The 15,724-nt window shown below is 33.0% G+C and overlaps 3 protein-coding genes and 1 long non-coding RNA gene across 4 annotated transcripts in view; 1 reads left to right on the forward strand and 3 right to left on the reverse strand.

Annotated features, from left to right (window-relative positions):
• LOC144422910 (uncharacterized) overlaps positions 1-15,724 on the reverse strand; it is a 75,429-nt gene that overhangs the window by 35,314 nt on the left and 24,391 nt on the right. The gene's annotated exons all lie outside the window — the stretch shown is intronic.
• On the forward strand, positions 1,862-4,358 carry LOC144422798 (collagen alpha-1(XXI) chain-like). Its single transcript, XM_078112635.1, has 5 exons — positions 1,862-2,007; positions 2,434-2,608; positions 3,095-3,205; positions 4,127-4,232; positions 4,338-4,358. The coding sequence occupies exons 1-5, from the start codon at positions 1,944-1,946 to the stop codon at positions 4,356-4,358; spliced, it is 477 nt and encodes a 158-aa protein (XP_077968761.1). The 5' UTR covers positions 1,862-1,943.
• On the reverse strand, positions 10,052-10,883 carry LOC144422754 (uncharacterized). The gene is made up of 2 exons (XR_013475366.1): positions 10,792-10,883; positions 10,052-10,493 (listed from the first exon to the last, which is right to left on the reverse strand). It is a non-coding gene; the product is annotated as an uncharacterized LOC144422754 (long non-coding RNA).
• Positions 12,209-14,861, reverse strand: LOC144422799 (C-type mannose receptor 2-like). Its single transcript, XM_078112636.1, has 4 exons — positions 14,792-14,861; positions 14,334-14,506; positions 13,809-14,045; positions 12,209-12,465 (listed from the first exon to the last, which is right to left on the reverse strand). The coding sequence occupies exons 2-4, from the start codon at positions 14,395-14,397 to the stop codon at positions 12,209-12,211; spliced, it is 558 nt and encodes a 185-aa protein (XP_077968762.1). The 5' UTR covers positions 14,398-14,506; positions 14,792-14,861.

Below are 15,724 nucleotides of genomic sequence, written 5' to 3' on the forward strand. Positions count from 1 at the left end.
TAAGCAATATGATCTGACAGTTCTTACCTTACAATAACTAAGTCTAATATGAGTAATGAAGTTAATAAAGATAACATTTTTATAGAATACAAAATGAAACTTCCTATTACGAGTGGGATGTTTCAATAACCTCCTAGTCACAACAGTTTTGAAATTACAGCAAAGAGATGATTAATGAGGAATATGCTTCAGAAGAAAATATCTATTACAAGACTGATTAGCATTGTTATGCGGTATTCTCTAGTCACTTATGTTTATCTCAAGATTGGCCTATTTAGTTGAGATTTGAACGCAACAATTGTTTCTTTCCTAAAAATAAATATCTGTATCATATTTTAATATATGAATTGTTTCTAATGTTGGACAAGTTATTTAATATGAAATCTTTGATTCTGGTTTCAGCAATCAACTCAAATTATTCGCTTATGTTGAAAATGATATTTCGATCATATTCTGTTTGTTTTTGTAGTATAAGCAACAATAACTATAATAAAGTAATAAATATTCATTTCACGAATGACACATGAATAACAGACGGAAAGAATGAATGAAATGTATTGTTTGCTACATTGATTGGCTCATTGGTTGCGTTTTCCGTTTTGGCTTCTACTGCAGAAGCCATACGATAACCATTACTATGGCCTTCTTACTAAGGAAATGCATGTCGAGAAAACAACAACGGAGAATATGACTAATCTAAGCAGAACGAAATTGGAAATTATATAAACAACAACTATTAAAGTCATAAATAAATATCATGACAACTTTATAAGCAAAGTCTGGTAAAGCGATGAATATTGTGGGCTATACTAGAGTTTTAACCTAATAAATGTTTAGTTATCTCTTGTGACTGACTGCTGTGCTATCGTAAATGGCAGAAGGATTATTGAACCATTATTAAAAATACATTATTTGATATTTGTAGAAAAACTATTCATTCATAAAATAATAAATCCATGAGTTCAAATCAATTGCGTTTTGTGGAACAAAAAAAATAATCAGAAAATTCTAAAATTTGTGTTGAAATAAATGAACGATTGTTGGTAACTGAGATGAATTCAGGTTTTAAGTTTCACAAGAAAAAATTTAAATTATAGGTAACAACATGATTTCTCGAATATCATTCTTTCTCCTAAGGGGTGTAATTAGACACTTTTATTTTCCATTGCAGAAATTAGTCTAACATTACAATGATGACTTGTGCAACAAACACTATTTTCTGAGAGTAGAAGTGTGAGCTACATATTTAGTGACGACTTGTGTTTATTTTGTATGTCTATGTGACTCGTCCAATGTTATAGAATTTGAGCCAGTTTTGGGGAAAGTTTAACGAAATTTGATTCAAAATTCAAGATTATATATTGTAAACTGTATTTTAGAGATACACTAAAATAACTGTTAACGTTCTGGCATTTGCGAAAATGATTCACTGGAATAATTAGTCATAAAAACGAACCTTGGTGATCCCCTCGCATTTAATTGATCATAGTATAGTTAAATCTGTATTCAATTTGCATTTGTTCGTTTATCATTGCATCTTAGCCACCTGTGCTGTATATTTGGAAGATATGAGCATTTCGCACTGTGACTAAATATCCTCAATCAAAATTAGTATAGCGATACCAAGCAGTGGTGTGTATGTAAATGGGGCATTGGCGTATGTATCAAGCGCACGTATTTATTACATATGCCTGAAATTATACATATTTTAAATTTCAATAAAATTTGAATAAATTAATATACTAGTGGCAGAAGTAACTGAATGTCAAGTATTTATCAATTCTTTGGAACAAGTTTCTTTAAAATGTTTTGGTATTTTTATTATTCATTTTGTTTAACAGAGCGTTTAACGTTTTTCAGAGCTAATCATTTTTACTGCTGGTTACATCCGCAAAGCATTACAATCTATATTCGAATTTTGTCATCTTATATGATTCAGAAGAATGAGAATCGAATTAATATTTTTGTTGGTTCTTCTTCAATATCCGAGGCATCTGAACGCAGCAGGTATTATTTCATTGTTATGACTTTTTTTTAGAAAATTTACTGAAAATAAGGTTACTCATACAGGTATAAGGGAGATTGATCTGATCAAAGTTTTTGAGACTATAAGAGATAAAAGGATAGAATTGAGCGTTGGTAAATACCGATCAGCACTAAACTTAAAAGCAGTTCATATCAATACAATCAGTAAAAGATGTGTGAAGTATTGAATTCCATATATATACATGGAGTTTTTGGAATGAACTTAGGAATTATAGGTACACTGACAGTAAACCGATGAGAGCTCACAGTCAATCGTATTTAACGGCTGCAAACATTTGGTAAGCGGTAACAACGGTTACCAGACAATATGAAATGGTAAAATTAGTTTAGATAATATAGGATTACATTACGTTGAATATTGTTCCAAATATTAATTTATTTTGCCAGAATGTCGTGAAACGCCCATGGATCTTGTATTTATGCTGGATGGATCGGGTTCAATCACAAACGTGAATTGGGAGCTTATGAAGTCATGGGTCAAGTTGGTAGCAGAAAATTATGACTTAGGCGGATTAACACAGATTGGCGTCGTTCAGTTCTCACACTGGTTTTCAAATGAGAAGTAAGCTATAGAAAGAGATTTTATTTTATTTAATTAGATTTTAAGCCGCAGTTATAAATATTTTATTTAAATTATTCAAAGCAACTGCTCAATCAGTCAAGATCAAATTGCTTAGGAACAGCTGCCATGACATGTGTGGGACTTAACTTTGTGGCGAAGAATAATTCTTTCATGAGCGTCAAATGAGATCATTATCATCATCATGATCATCATAGTTCAAATATTGTGTGAACAGTGTTTCATATTGTATATTTTGTACTGTTGTATATTTTAGTGCGTTATTGAAAATTAACAAGAAATTAGTTTTGGTCGTTTTACACTTTGTTCCACTTCGCTGCGAGTGTTTTCACGACTTTTATCTGCTGGGTACAGTAAGACGAAGATACATTCTTCTAAAATCATTTTTGGTGTTTCTTAGTGTTTTCAAATTAATTGTTATTCAATAAAAAATATATGATAAAATAATTTTCATTTTTCTTTTCATAGCACACAGCCATATTTAAAAACTGAAATTCAGCTAGGAAAACTGAAGACCAAAGGCCAATTTGAGGTAAAATATTCATCAAGGGTTGAACAGTCGAGACTGTTACCGTCACGGTAAGATCAGACCACAGTTCTTGCTGGTGAGGTATCGAACATGGCGGAATAAAAATTATTCCTCTCTAATTAAAATACAATAGTAAACTTTCGAGATAATCATTTGGTTTTATAATTTCTCAAAAAAAAAAATACCATTCGTAACAACAAAAAAACCAAAACCAAGAATTTAGCATATTTTAGATTCACATGTACAGTAAACGCAGTTGCAAAACAAACCTAGTGAGATAGTGTGGAGTCACGTTCTATGCAAAAAAAGAACTAAAGTTATATTTGTCGTATTAAACACCTTCAGAATTCAAAATGCAATTAGCTTCAAAATAATAACTGAGTATTCATTCATTAGGCCGCTGTTGACGAAATATTAATTCATGGATTCACAACTTACACTGCACATGCTATCAACAAAACAGTGAACGAAGATTTCATGAGATCTGATCGTTTCTATGATGCTTCAGTAAAGAAAGTCATTATTTTATTTACAGATGGAAGGTAATAATTTTATTTATTTCAATGCCCGAATACACGCAAAATGCATCTTTGAATCGTATCGTTAACTGTTGTTCATGTTTTTGTTATTATTGTTAATGTTCACGGTTCATGTAATGGTAGTTAGCAGAGTTCGTTTGATATAACCGTATATTTAGCCCCTTTGTTTTTCAACTTGGGTTTCTGCGCGATATATATTATTTTTATACCATCAAGATATTAGTTGTTGAAAATCTAAATAAATGTTATTTCAAAGCTGATTACTAATTTATTATTTACCAAATTATTCTAATCTTAGACATCCAAAAATTAAGAAGTAGTATAAAACCGTTTTTGTTTTGCTCGATATATTGAAGGTATGCTCGTGTAACAAGTCTTAAATATGTGTGTAGGTTGTAGATGGTTATAGATAATTTTTTGAATCTTTTGAAGATCTACCGACAGAAATGATTTGCTTTTGTCAGCAAAATATGCTCGGTCAAATGGGATTACTATATTTGCAGTTGGTGCTGGAGGTTATATAATGGAGGAATTACAGGTAATCTGAAAAGTTGTAACAAATTGAAATAAGAGTAATTTTATGTATCAATATATTATAGCTTTTCTATCTTTTGTCTAAGCATTATATTTCTGTGTATTAAAGATTGTTCATCAACAAGACTGAGAAAGTATAACTAAATTAGTTATCAGGATAAAACTCTTTGACTGAGTTTGATAAGTAACAATGTAGGCTACTGTAGTTGTTTAAATGTTCTTTCTATTTGGGCATTCGTGAGTGAGACCAGCTTTTTCTCTGTTTCTTATATCTGGGATTGGCAAAACAAATTTCATTCAAATAATATTTTTCTATTAAATAATTAGGCATGATGATGGAGAAATGACGTATCGCGGGAGCTCGACCTGATATGCGACTGGCGACGTTCCATTTAATCGCTGTAGCCCCAGGGGTGATGACATTTGTGGCTGCGAGCCATGGCACACTTGATTTGGATTTGTTCGCAATTACTGGATGGTGTGCGATATAGTAACTGAGAAAACACGCAAACCTATTAGCCATACTCGCATATTAATTTCATTCTGACAAAATGTCTATAACTCTGGCGATAAATTTGTATTCAATGATTAGATAAGTTAGGACGCCATGATCCAGGAGAATTTTGAAATATTGAATAACCATCATTGTATGATACACCGATAAAGTCAACTAATACGCATTATGCACATGCACGTGATTTGCATATAAATCAACCCGGTAGACACCCAGGATCTTCGCTGATACATGAGGACCCGTTCTCCAGCAAAACGTTAAGCCATGCATGCAAAATTGCAGATCAATAACGGCAGTATATTGCGGAGCTGCCAGTTTATTTGGACGCTGCGCGGCTCTTCAGCATCTCAGCTTGTGCGATTGTCTGTGGCTAATTGTCAAAACATGTTCACTTGAATTCCTAACTTCCAAAGTTTCCTCAGTTGTGGAATATCGAAAATAGTTTACGAGAAAATCTCCTGGAGCAACATCCAACAAATCGATACATCCATACGTTTGATATCAGAGCATTATGTTTCCTTATTGCAAACCATAATACACTGCATTTGATGAATGATCTCGTTTGCAATGAATTTTCCTTTAGGAATATTTGATATTTTGATTCGAGCCTTTTGCCACCATTCACGTTTTGCCTGTGCTTGAACATATTTGAATAAACAGCGCTAGGATTGAGGGCATGGACGTGCCAAACTTTGCTGCTGTCCAGTATGAGGTTATGACAATGATGCCCCCACACTTTAAAAATAATTCGGGGGATAAACAAATTAAAGCTGTTGCTATACATGAGAATGAATAAATTAAAGGTCACGTATGAGGAGAATGTTTGTAAATATGTGATAAAACACGCAATGAACAGACGAGCACATTGGCGGACAAGTGCGGTCAGCCACCACTATTATCACAATCAGTCACACAAGACTACACACGTCATCTCAGCTTTCACTTGAATAAAACACATAGAGAAAAAATGTGTGATATCGCGAACTCTACAGCTTGGATCTGCTGCCTCTTCCCCGCTGGCCCCCCCAGAGTGAGGATAAAATTAAATATTAAGTTGAATTAAATGTTTCAAGCATGGTCTCTACTAGCACAATAAATCGCTTCTCAAATATCTCAAAACCTGTCAGTTAGAAACAGATTTGAGCTATATTCATCTATAGATCATAGTTGAATTATACCCGAGGAAATTTGAACTCGACCTCGACAAAAACAACTATGTGCTGGCATGTAATAAGACTCCGGCATCCCTTTTAATTTAGCATTCACTGGTATGATTGTCTCCATTACGTTTTTAATATTCATAGTTGTAGCAAATTTTATTTATGTCTTTGTATTCACTTTTACCGACATAGTTGAATTGGGATCATATGAGGAAGAATCGTAACAAAAATATTTTTTCAGTAATGAACAAGACCTAACCTTGTATAGCTTCGCTACATCGGATGTTTAAACCGAAACAAATAAAAAGTTTACCACGATAATTTGTGATTGAAAAAGCAGATTAGGACAATCGTAAAATGCCCACAAGTAAAACTCCACTGACGAATAAATTTCATATACTTTGTCAGTAACTTTTATTTACAGTTTATTGCAAATGGCCAGATCAATAACAATGAACGGGTGATTACAGTTTCAAATTTTACTAGGCTGAATACTACGGTAAATATTTTAAAGCAAGGTATATGTGCTATCCAAGGTAATGTTGATATTAATAGTCAGTTTTTATTGAGGCCGTTACGACATGTTAGAAGCATATAATTTCGAACTACGTTTTCAAAAAATTCTTTGCGCCCGAATCTGATATTGAGCCAAGACACTATAATAATTAAATGTTCCACATCTCGACGTCATAAGCCGAAAAGAAATTCGATTTTTTTTGTTTGTTAAAATCAGTGGATTATAAGATGGGATGCTTTTTGCAGGCTACCACAACTCGTTTTTGAAAAGCATTTCGTTCAATGCGCAGAGCTAATAATAACTCATTCTCTAAAGATTTTATAGCATATAATATAGAAATTCACATTCACCACAAGGTATAACAGCTAAAATGTACAAATTAAAGAGGGAATTATATAGGATTCAAAAAAAAATATTTATATTTGTTTATAGTTCCTTTCATAGTGTCTCGCTACACTTGCTCAACTTCATCGTTAGAAGTTCAATGGAAAACAACTACATTTAAGTCGATGTTCTCATACAGACTTCAAATTCAGGTTACCTTTATAAATAGAATGAAAGTCATTTCATTGATTTGAACACTTTAACATCGCGTTAGAACGTTCAATTTTATGCTAAATATCACCTTTTGTATTTAAATTATAAGGATCTCAAGACCAAAGAAATCAAGGAAACAAGCGTTCAAATACTCATGAAAAAAGAACCAACAATAAAAATTCACGGAGAAAAGACATCTTCGGAGTTTGCTTGTGTCACTACGACAAATTTGTATATTTCAAGCAACTACGAAATCGTTGTTGAGCAAATATCGGCAAAAACAAACAATCAAATAAAAACCAAATCCAAAGTTCTTCACAATGCAAATGGGAAGACTATTATGCGGTTAACGTTTTTTGACTTTGTCTAAGTTATATTCCGGATATCAGACATTTTCAAAAGAAGATATTTTTCACACATACCAACTTAAATCACATGTAAATCTATATATGTGTGCGTGTTTTTTCATTCAGTGTATCGGTGGAAACCAAAATTAAACATATTAGGACAATCCATCTATTATATGCTGATAGCCACCACCACATTCAGAGTGTAATAAACTGGGTTAGGAATGCGGAACCGGGAATAATCTGGTCAACCAAGCTCTGTTCTTTATGTCTTGAATACTTCCTTATGTAATTGACTACTTCCATGGTTTCTTTTTTGAGGTGAAATTGTGGATAACACTTCATAAAAATAATGCCAACTGATTACAGCTCCAAACTTGATTGGAATTCTGATTCGAATTGATAATACATTCAATTATTCAGGCTGTACTTGGGCATTTGACAATGGCAAGAAAAGCCAACACTGCTTGAAAACACAATCAAACTCAGTTCAGGTAAATTAAACTGAATGTTCTCTTTGCCATTCAGATTCCAAATTCAGATTTCAGATTCTGTAAAATAGATTATCACCATGTAATGTAAATAGATTGAAATCATGTATTTAAATTTATATGAAAAATATGTAGATTTTTTAATATTTTTCGAAATTGTTTTCGAGATCAGTTTGCTTTGATACATTTTAATTGTATATTTACTATGAACACATTTAAAACTTATATTAGTAAATTTAAAAAAAAAAACGAATGTAAGAAAGTTTTAATTTTATTTGGTTATTGTATTACAGTCTTGGAGAAACTGTCATTGCCATTATTTTAATGTTTAGTACAAAACTATATTATTTAGTTCATATACTCTGTCGAATAACTTATCCTCGAACGTAAGTCAGCTAACTAAAGCAAATCATTCGAGCATGTACGTTTTTACGTCACAACTCACAAATGCCGCCATCGGTATCACATCATGAGAAAGCGTTTACCAAGATTTTATTTGCGCTTCTTGTTTTCTTTTGAGATATCTAGGTCAGTGGTTTCCAAACTTTTCAGAGTTGGGACCCACTAATTATTACCACAGCTTTTGGCGGCCCAATTAACTTTAATTAAAAAAAATTTTATGACATAACACAGAACACAGCAATGGCTAATCATTGTAAAACTACCGGGTTTCCTCGAAAATAAGACCAGGCCTGAAAATAAGATAATAATTTGAATTTTCAAATGATTTTAATTAAACCTTACCCTTAAAATAAATTTAAAATGTATGGAAGAGGAAAGGTTCATTGGCCTGAGGTAAGGTGAAGATCACACCACTATTCAAGATTGTGTGATATCACAATTATGATATTTGTCACTTGATTTTTGTATAGGAAATACAAATAGAAACAATGGACGTCGGTTTTTATATAATGTTTAGTAAAAAATCTTGTGATTTTCTACAATGTGATTTTATTTTTGATAAATGAACACAAAAGACCTCTTCCAAAAACAACCATAGTGTTATTCTTCAAAAGAAAATAAATCTGAATCCTGACTAAATTTCAGGGAAACACGTTAAGAAGTGCTGTACAGTGTACAAAACACTGTGCGTAAAAAAGCCACATGGTCATTCTTTGTGTAGCAATTTTTTGTTACTTTGAAAAGATCGTAAAAAGGAAACTTTCACAGATTAGAATTTAAATTTAATTTAATTTATTTTGTTTTTATGAAGATTTACGTATTCGAGTCGCCCCGATCCTAATAGCCAGTATAATTATCCAAATCTTTCTACATCTTTTCACGACCCACTAAGATTCCTTTTGCGACTCACCAGTGGTTTGCCACCCATAGTTTGGGAACCGCTGATCTAGGTCATATTTGAACAAATACATTCAATTTAAAAAATAAATTTGTGAATATATGCTCACAAACCAATTTTGTATTGAATATATAAACTTTTCGACCTTCCTTCATAGTTTTGTACAAAACGAAATTATTAATTGACTATACAAGTATGTTGATACAAAATTAAAAGAAATTTCGTTTTTATTGATAACATACATGTCCTTCATGTTTAATCACCTACTTAAGAAGTCGTTATCAAGAATGTAACCAATTGAAGCGAGTCAAATTGAAGCATATTATATTTTCTGCTATTATTTTATTCAAATTATTAACATGCAAAGCAAATAGATGAGTGTGAACTCATTACTTAGTCCTATAGCATTAAATAATAAGACGATACCACCAAGCTTCAAATTATTAATATCAGTTATTGCAAAAAGAATGTCAATGGCCCCCACAGACAAAGAATAAAAAAACTTCACAAAAAATGTTACTAATTCAGAAGGAAACGTGGGATGGCTGTTATCAGGATAAAGCTTTCAGTAGATTATGACTTCAATTTACTCGAGTTTAGAAATATTTGTTGAAAATACTTGATAATTAGACAATAGTGCTTGTGTACCCGTTTTCATTTATGGTGGGAAATAGTAAGCCAAGGAATATCACAATGCATCCATAGTATACTACATCAAACTTATATTATTAAACGGAACGCTTGAAAAGGGGCATATGCATTTCAAAGAAACCATTAGCAACTCAGATCATCACATGAGAGTTATACGAATCTAGATCCTTCTTAGCTGGTTCGTATGCCACTTTCGGTCTTATTTCGGACTTAACTTCACGTGACTCGCCTTTATAATAAAAGAGCCGAATTTCACATCCAAATCTACGAAAAATAAACGAAAAAAACTTGGATCAATATGCAATGGTATTTTGTTTCAACAAATATCAGTCAACACAAGCGCAGAAGTTTAAGAACAAGTAGTAATAGTTAAAGTCACAATGTGTATATGTGTCTCGGAAAGAATAATATGATTCAGGATTGAACAAAAATGACAAAGGATGATCGCCATTTATATTCAACATGTCAAGCATCATATTCATTTTCAGGCATTGAATTGATGTACGGATGTTCTTTTGTGGTGCTATTATTCATTTCTTCGTACAGATGATATCCATCTTTTATTTCTTCATAATTATGTGGGATTTCATAACTTCCTTCTTTCCTTTCTCTTAACTCATAATTTCCGGAGTTCAATTGTGATGTTTGAATTTTATCATATTTTTCATAAGAACTCGGGACGTCATTAACAACGTTATTCATCTCTGAAAGACGTTGTGGTTGAGTTGCGATTTTATGAGAATTCCTTCTGTAAACAACAATAAGCTAGAAATAATTTACACATAGGTTTTTGAATGGGAAACAATGAATTTGAAACAATTTCTTGAATTGCTTCTGTTATAGAGGACTTAGACGCCATTGTGATCGATAGACACAAAACACTGGACGAGAATGTTAGAGCCCAGTATCTCAGCCATTGTTCCGGACATTGAGAATGGGTATATGACTGTATAAAAAGTTTTATTACACTTATTCAATTGAGAGGAAATACTCAAAATCTTTGAAAATATACACATTTTATTGCTGTAGTATCGATCATTTCTTACCTCATTACTTTGCATCTACGAATCAGCAAACCAATTCCGAATAAAATGGCTGCAAGAATCAATGTGACTACGGATGAGACAATTGCAACCAATAAATTGACGTGGTCTGCAATATATTTCAACACATAGTAAGAAGAATTATAAACGTTAAAATAAATTATCAGCACTGAAGACAGGTTAAACATGAGAATCAAAATGTCATTGAGCATTTTACTGAACCACAAAATAGTAGGTTAAAAACTCAAATTTTGTGCACTTGAGACTGATGTCTCTCATAATTTGCAAGCTATATAATCTTACCACCAGAAGTCGTTGTGCATGGTAGTAGTGATTGCACTAGTGGGAAAGAGAATTTTCCTCTCCGTAGATTTTTTGTTGTTTGCATTGACAGACAATGTGGAAGTAGGAGTTGTAAATTCGTGATATATATTTGTTGTCGTCATTTCAACAGTTACCGCGGTAGACGTTGCATCACAGGCAGTGTCTCTTGAACAATTGGTCGTCTGAGGAACGTAATTGTAATTTAGCAATTTTCCGATTCAAAATACGCACGATAATTTTTTATATATTGCAAAAATTATGTAAATCCAAAGTTTAAGGTTTTTCAAAACAAATTTGAAAATGCTCACAAAAATAATAATTCACACGCTAATGAAAAATATCGGAAGTGAATAATTTAGATGAATCAGAAACTTTTTTCGAGAATTTTTCAATAGCTGCGCCTTGAATCAGAAGTATTGGCAATTCACTTTTGAGACTGCGGCTTATACACTTGAATAGAACTAATAAAACTACATAGAATGATGATATTTTCTGCAGAGCACTTTAAAGGATCATAAATTATTAAATTACTACAAAAACTGGCATTTTTTTTTATTTTTTACCTCAAAATTAGGACCAATGCAAATATTGGGCCCCCCCGTTACATGTACTCCACGATGACCAAGTTTCCCAGTATCTTCCTACATAGTGTGAACATAATCTTAACTCAGAATGAGTGCGCGGTTACTCTTTTCATCGATTTTGTTGATGATGCTTATATATATATATTCCAACTATATCGTATTCAAACTTTTTTGCATTTTTAATTTGTTGTTTCTATCGAATAGTTATAGATCAAGAGTCTGATTTATTTTTATCATCGATGAAACTAAGTGAAGTTGGATTTCGTGGTAAATTCAATTTCCTTTTCGTCTTTTCCGTTATACTAAAAACCTATTTTTAACATTTATACTGTTCTAATCACACAGTAAAAGTATATTCGCGCTGGAGTTGATTGTATCGGAGATATGTTGAATAAATATAAAACAGTTTGACCTGTAACCTCATTATTTCTTATTTTTATTTTATTTCTTCAACTTTAATATCAGAAAAAAATATGTTAAAAATTTGTTTTCACTCGCTGTCGCAAGGTATTTTACTCACCGATAATGCGTTGACACACGAACCCTTTTGACCCTGTTGCTCCTGTGATACAGTCCCTCGTATGCCATAGAAGATTTGCGTCATAGGTTTTTTGTTCACCAATCGATACACAAGTCTCTGTTCCACTGATATGACTATTTGGTTCTCCTTCATCCCAAAGAGGGAATGAAAGGTTCGTTCCATCGTTCCATTGAAACATCGACTTCGATTTGTCATAAACAAGTCCAATGTAGAATGTGTATGGTTCTCCTGTAATAAAACATATCAAATTGTTTTATACTAGTAGGACACGTTTGGACAAGGGTTTTAGCGATGGTCAAGCGGTTGAAGCGTTAGCTCTAACTGTGTTGGCATTGCAGATTAGGCATCTCAGTTTTAAAAGCCATCCCACGTCACCCCTGGGTGTAATATATTGGTCAGACAATGCCAAACACTAATAGAAGCTCTTTATATATTGTTAGATATCAGTGGCTTTTTGTACAGGTCCGCGTTCGCGTCCTTATGAGTCTCACAAGGAACGGACTTATTGCATTACGTTCCTAATGCCATCAACGACCGAAGTTATTATATCGCCGCAATACATACACATTCATTGACTTTTAATACTTACAATAATGCACGTACCTGATCCATCAGAAATGAGTGCTTTTATAAATCTCTGTGTTATTTCATTCTTTATTAATGCTAATTCGCTAATTCGGGCATGTATGTATTTTAACCGAGCTAACTATGATAAACAAGCATTTTGAACAGAAAGACAATCATAATAAGTTATATATCTAAAACAAGTTTACTTCCAACAGTGATGCCGTATCGTTGCAAGCGTATGGACCAATTCTTCCGCTGTCAACACAAGTTCGGTAACGCTGCCTCATTCCCGGGCATGCACAGCTTCCCCAAGACTCTCATGATCCCCAATTCCAGCCTGCAGAAACATACAGAGTAAATTTATTTTGTACAACTGAGTATTCTGAGAATTTGATATCAGTGAATGTAAATCAAGATGGACTGTTTACAGTACGAGCGGTAGAAACAATGGCTAGGTATATAAATAGTGATAAGATCAAAAGCAGTTAGTTAGTTTTGCTTGCAGTGAATTTATGATATCGTGAAACTGCTTTCTTTATACATAATTTATCCAGTTAAATTTTAAACATTAGACCCAGATAACCCGATTCTCAATTTTCCTTAAGAAAATTTGCTCAAAGCAAACTTAGTCGCACTCATTCGGAATAAAGAACACTAGTATCTGATAAAAATACGGACGGTCGCTGAAATGCCAAGTGTCACTGACTGCAATTATACAGTATTTTGGTGGAGCAATAAACACCAGCGGATGCCTGCTGATGCGTTACTACAAGCAGTTCAAATCAATGCTATAATGAGCATAATCATGGGCAGTAAATCCTGACATGGTTACAATTTACTAAATTGGCGTTAAAATATATAAATAGTTATTTGCAAAAAGATTATAACTCTTGTGTTTTACAAAGTTCGGACAACCATTTATTGCATAAAAGATTAGGCCGTATTCACAAAACATACATAATCTACAAATTAAGTATACATTTATTACAAACGAAGTTTGTTACCGATAAATCGTTGACCGACAAATCCAGTTGGTGCATTCGCAGCACAATCGACGTCATACCACGGTAGATTTGCATAATACGTGTGCCACCACCCCATAGCAACACAAAGTTGAAGTGGATAATTAGAAGGCTGTCCTGAGTTCCAGTTAGTGTAATTTAGTTCTGAATTGTCATTCCATATGAAGGTATTACTTGTGCCAACTTCCTTCAATCCGATATAAAATCCATAGGGTGGTCCTGTGGATAATGAAATGCTCTAGCTTAGGGTAATAAAACGGTTTGTCGTGTGTAATATTTGTCCTATATAACCATGAATGATTGAGGCTGTTGAACATAATTGGAAACATGTGCGAACACTTGAATACTGAGGAATTAAGAATATTAAGAATTCATAAACCAACATATGAGGATTTCTCGCGCAAATCCCCAAACCGATGAGCAAAGGATTCTAATGACCATGATGATAAACAACCTCAAGCAAATTCATTCAGGGATTTGGGATAAAACGTGAAATTTCCTATTTACCTGAGGTAGCTGAGACTTGATTCTGAATAAACGTTTGAATCTCGCTCGTTTTTATCATTGCCATCTCACCATCATTGTTTTTACAGAATGTTTCCCCATCAGCATATGGTTTTATATCATCTTTTCCGGATACGTAGTATTGTAACTTCCAAATGCATTCCACTCACCTCTATCTGGTCGCAAAAATAAAGAGGTAATGAATAAGCACATAATATGAAAGACCGGATGATATATGATATGGTGACCGTACATTTGAACCCATGTACATTTGAACCCATGTGTATATCCGCGGGTTCAATCTATATGCGGGTGTTAAACCCATGGGTTAGGGTTAGTATGGGTTCAAAGATCCGTAAAACAAAAAAAATTCCATAGGTGCAATATTAGGCAGGTGCAATTGCCATGGGTTCAAATGTACTTGGGTTCAAATGTAATGGAACCATATGATATATACCAACCTGCGCTAACGACCGCAATCATCCAAGGAAATAATCCAATGTATATCAAAAGTTTCTTCTTCATTTCCGCGGCTAATTATCTAGCATTTCTAACTTTCCCCATAACATTACAATTTGAATACAAAAATTGAAATAAAACAATAATGGTGTGTATTTGCGAGCTGAGAACGTTTCCATCTTCTTCATCACAAAATTGAGGATATTCAAAATAGTGTTTGATTAGGTTTAAAAACTAACAACAAATTGGTCTATATACCGTGACCTAACGTCCTGACTGTAAAGGCAGCTATGTTTTTATTCAGCAGAGAACCCTGTGGAAAACTAACGACATAAACTTTTCTTGACAATAATAAAACATCAAAAGCTATGACCGATTAGATAACACTACTAAATTTCTTCCAAAGCTAATAATACAACTTTATGCAATACTTATGAATGGGTGATTTGTTTGCCCACAATAACATTGAATATAATTATTCGAAAATCTTCGATACTATTTTGAGTACACTGCGACTAATTATCAAATTTCTATCCACATTACTTTCAGTATCAGAAGAATGATGCAGCTGAAACCTTAATTAGACTCACCAGGATGAAATTATAAGCAATATGATATAGCATTTGTTAGATCAGTCAGTTAGATATGACAGTTCTTATCTTACAATAACTAAGTCTAATAAGAGTAATAAAGGTAATATTTTTATAAATGAAAACATAAATAAAATTTTTGTGGGGGACAGAATGAAACTTCCTATTACGAGTGGGATGTTTCAATAACCTTTAAAGAAAAGATTAACGACGAATATGCTTCAGAAGACGAAACCTATTACAAAGCTACTTAGCAATGTTATAGCATTATTCAGTCACTTATGTTCGTGTTATATATTGAGCAAACCTTATTCATATAGAAACATCGTGGCATTTTAAAAACTG

This window comes from Styela clava, chromosome 5 (assembly GCF_964204865.1).
Source record: "Styela clava chromosome 5, kaStyClav1.hap1.2, whole genome shotgun sequence".
Lineage (NCBI taxonomy): Eukaryota > Metazoa > Chordata > Ascidiacea > Stolidobranchia > Styelidae > Styela > Styela clava.

Excerpts from the sequence above, each read along its gene's own strand:
- LOC144422798 (XM_078112635.1), top strand. The coding sequence starts at position 1,944 with ATGAGAATCGAATTAATATTTTTGTTGGTTCTTCTTCAATATCCGAGG. Across the intron at positions 2,008-2,433 it reads GAGGCATCTGAACGCAGCAG|AATGTCGTGAAACGCCCATG; the intron begins GTATTATTTCAT and ends TTATTTTGCCAG. Across the intron at positions 3,206-4,126 it reads TCGAGACTGTTACCGTCACG|ATCTACCGACAGAAATGATT; the intron begins GTAAGATCAGAC and ends AATCTTTTGAAG.
- LOC144422799 (XM_078112636.1), bottom strand. The coding sequence starts at position 14,397 with ATGGCAATGATAAAAACGAGCGAGATTCAAACGTTTATTCAGAATCAA. Across the intron at positions 14,046-14,333 it reads TCAAGTCTCAGCTACCTCAG|GACCACCCTATGGATTTTAT; the intron begins GTAAATAGGAAA and ends CATTATCCACAG. Across the intron at positions 12,466-13,808 it reads TGTCGGTCAACGATTTATCG|GAGAACCATACACATTCTAC; the intron begins GTAACAAACTTC and ends GTTTTATTACAG.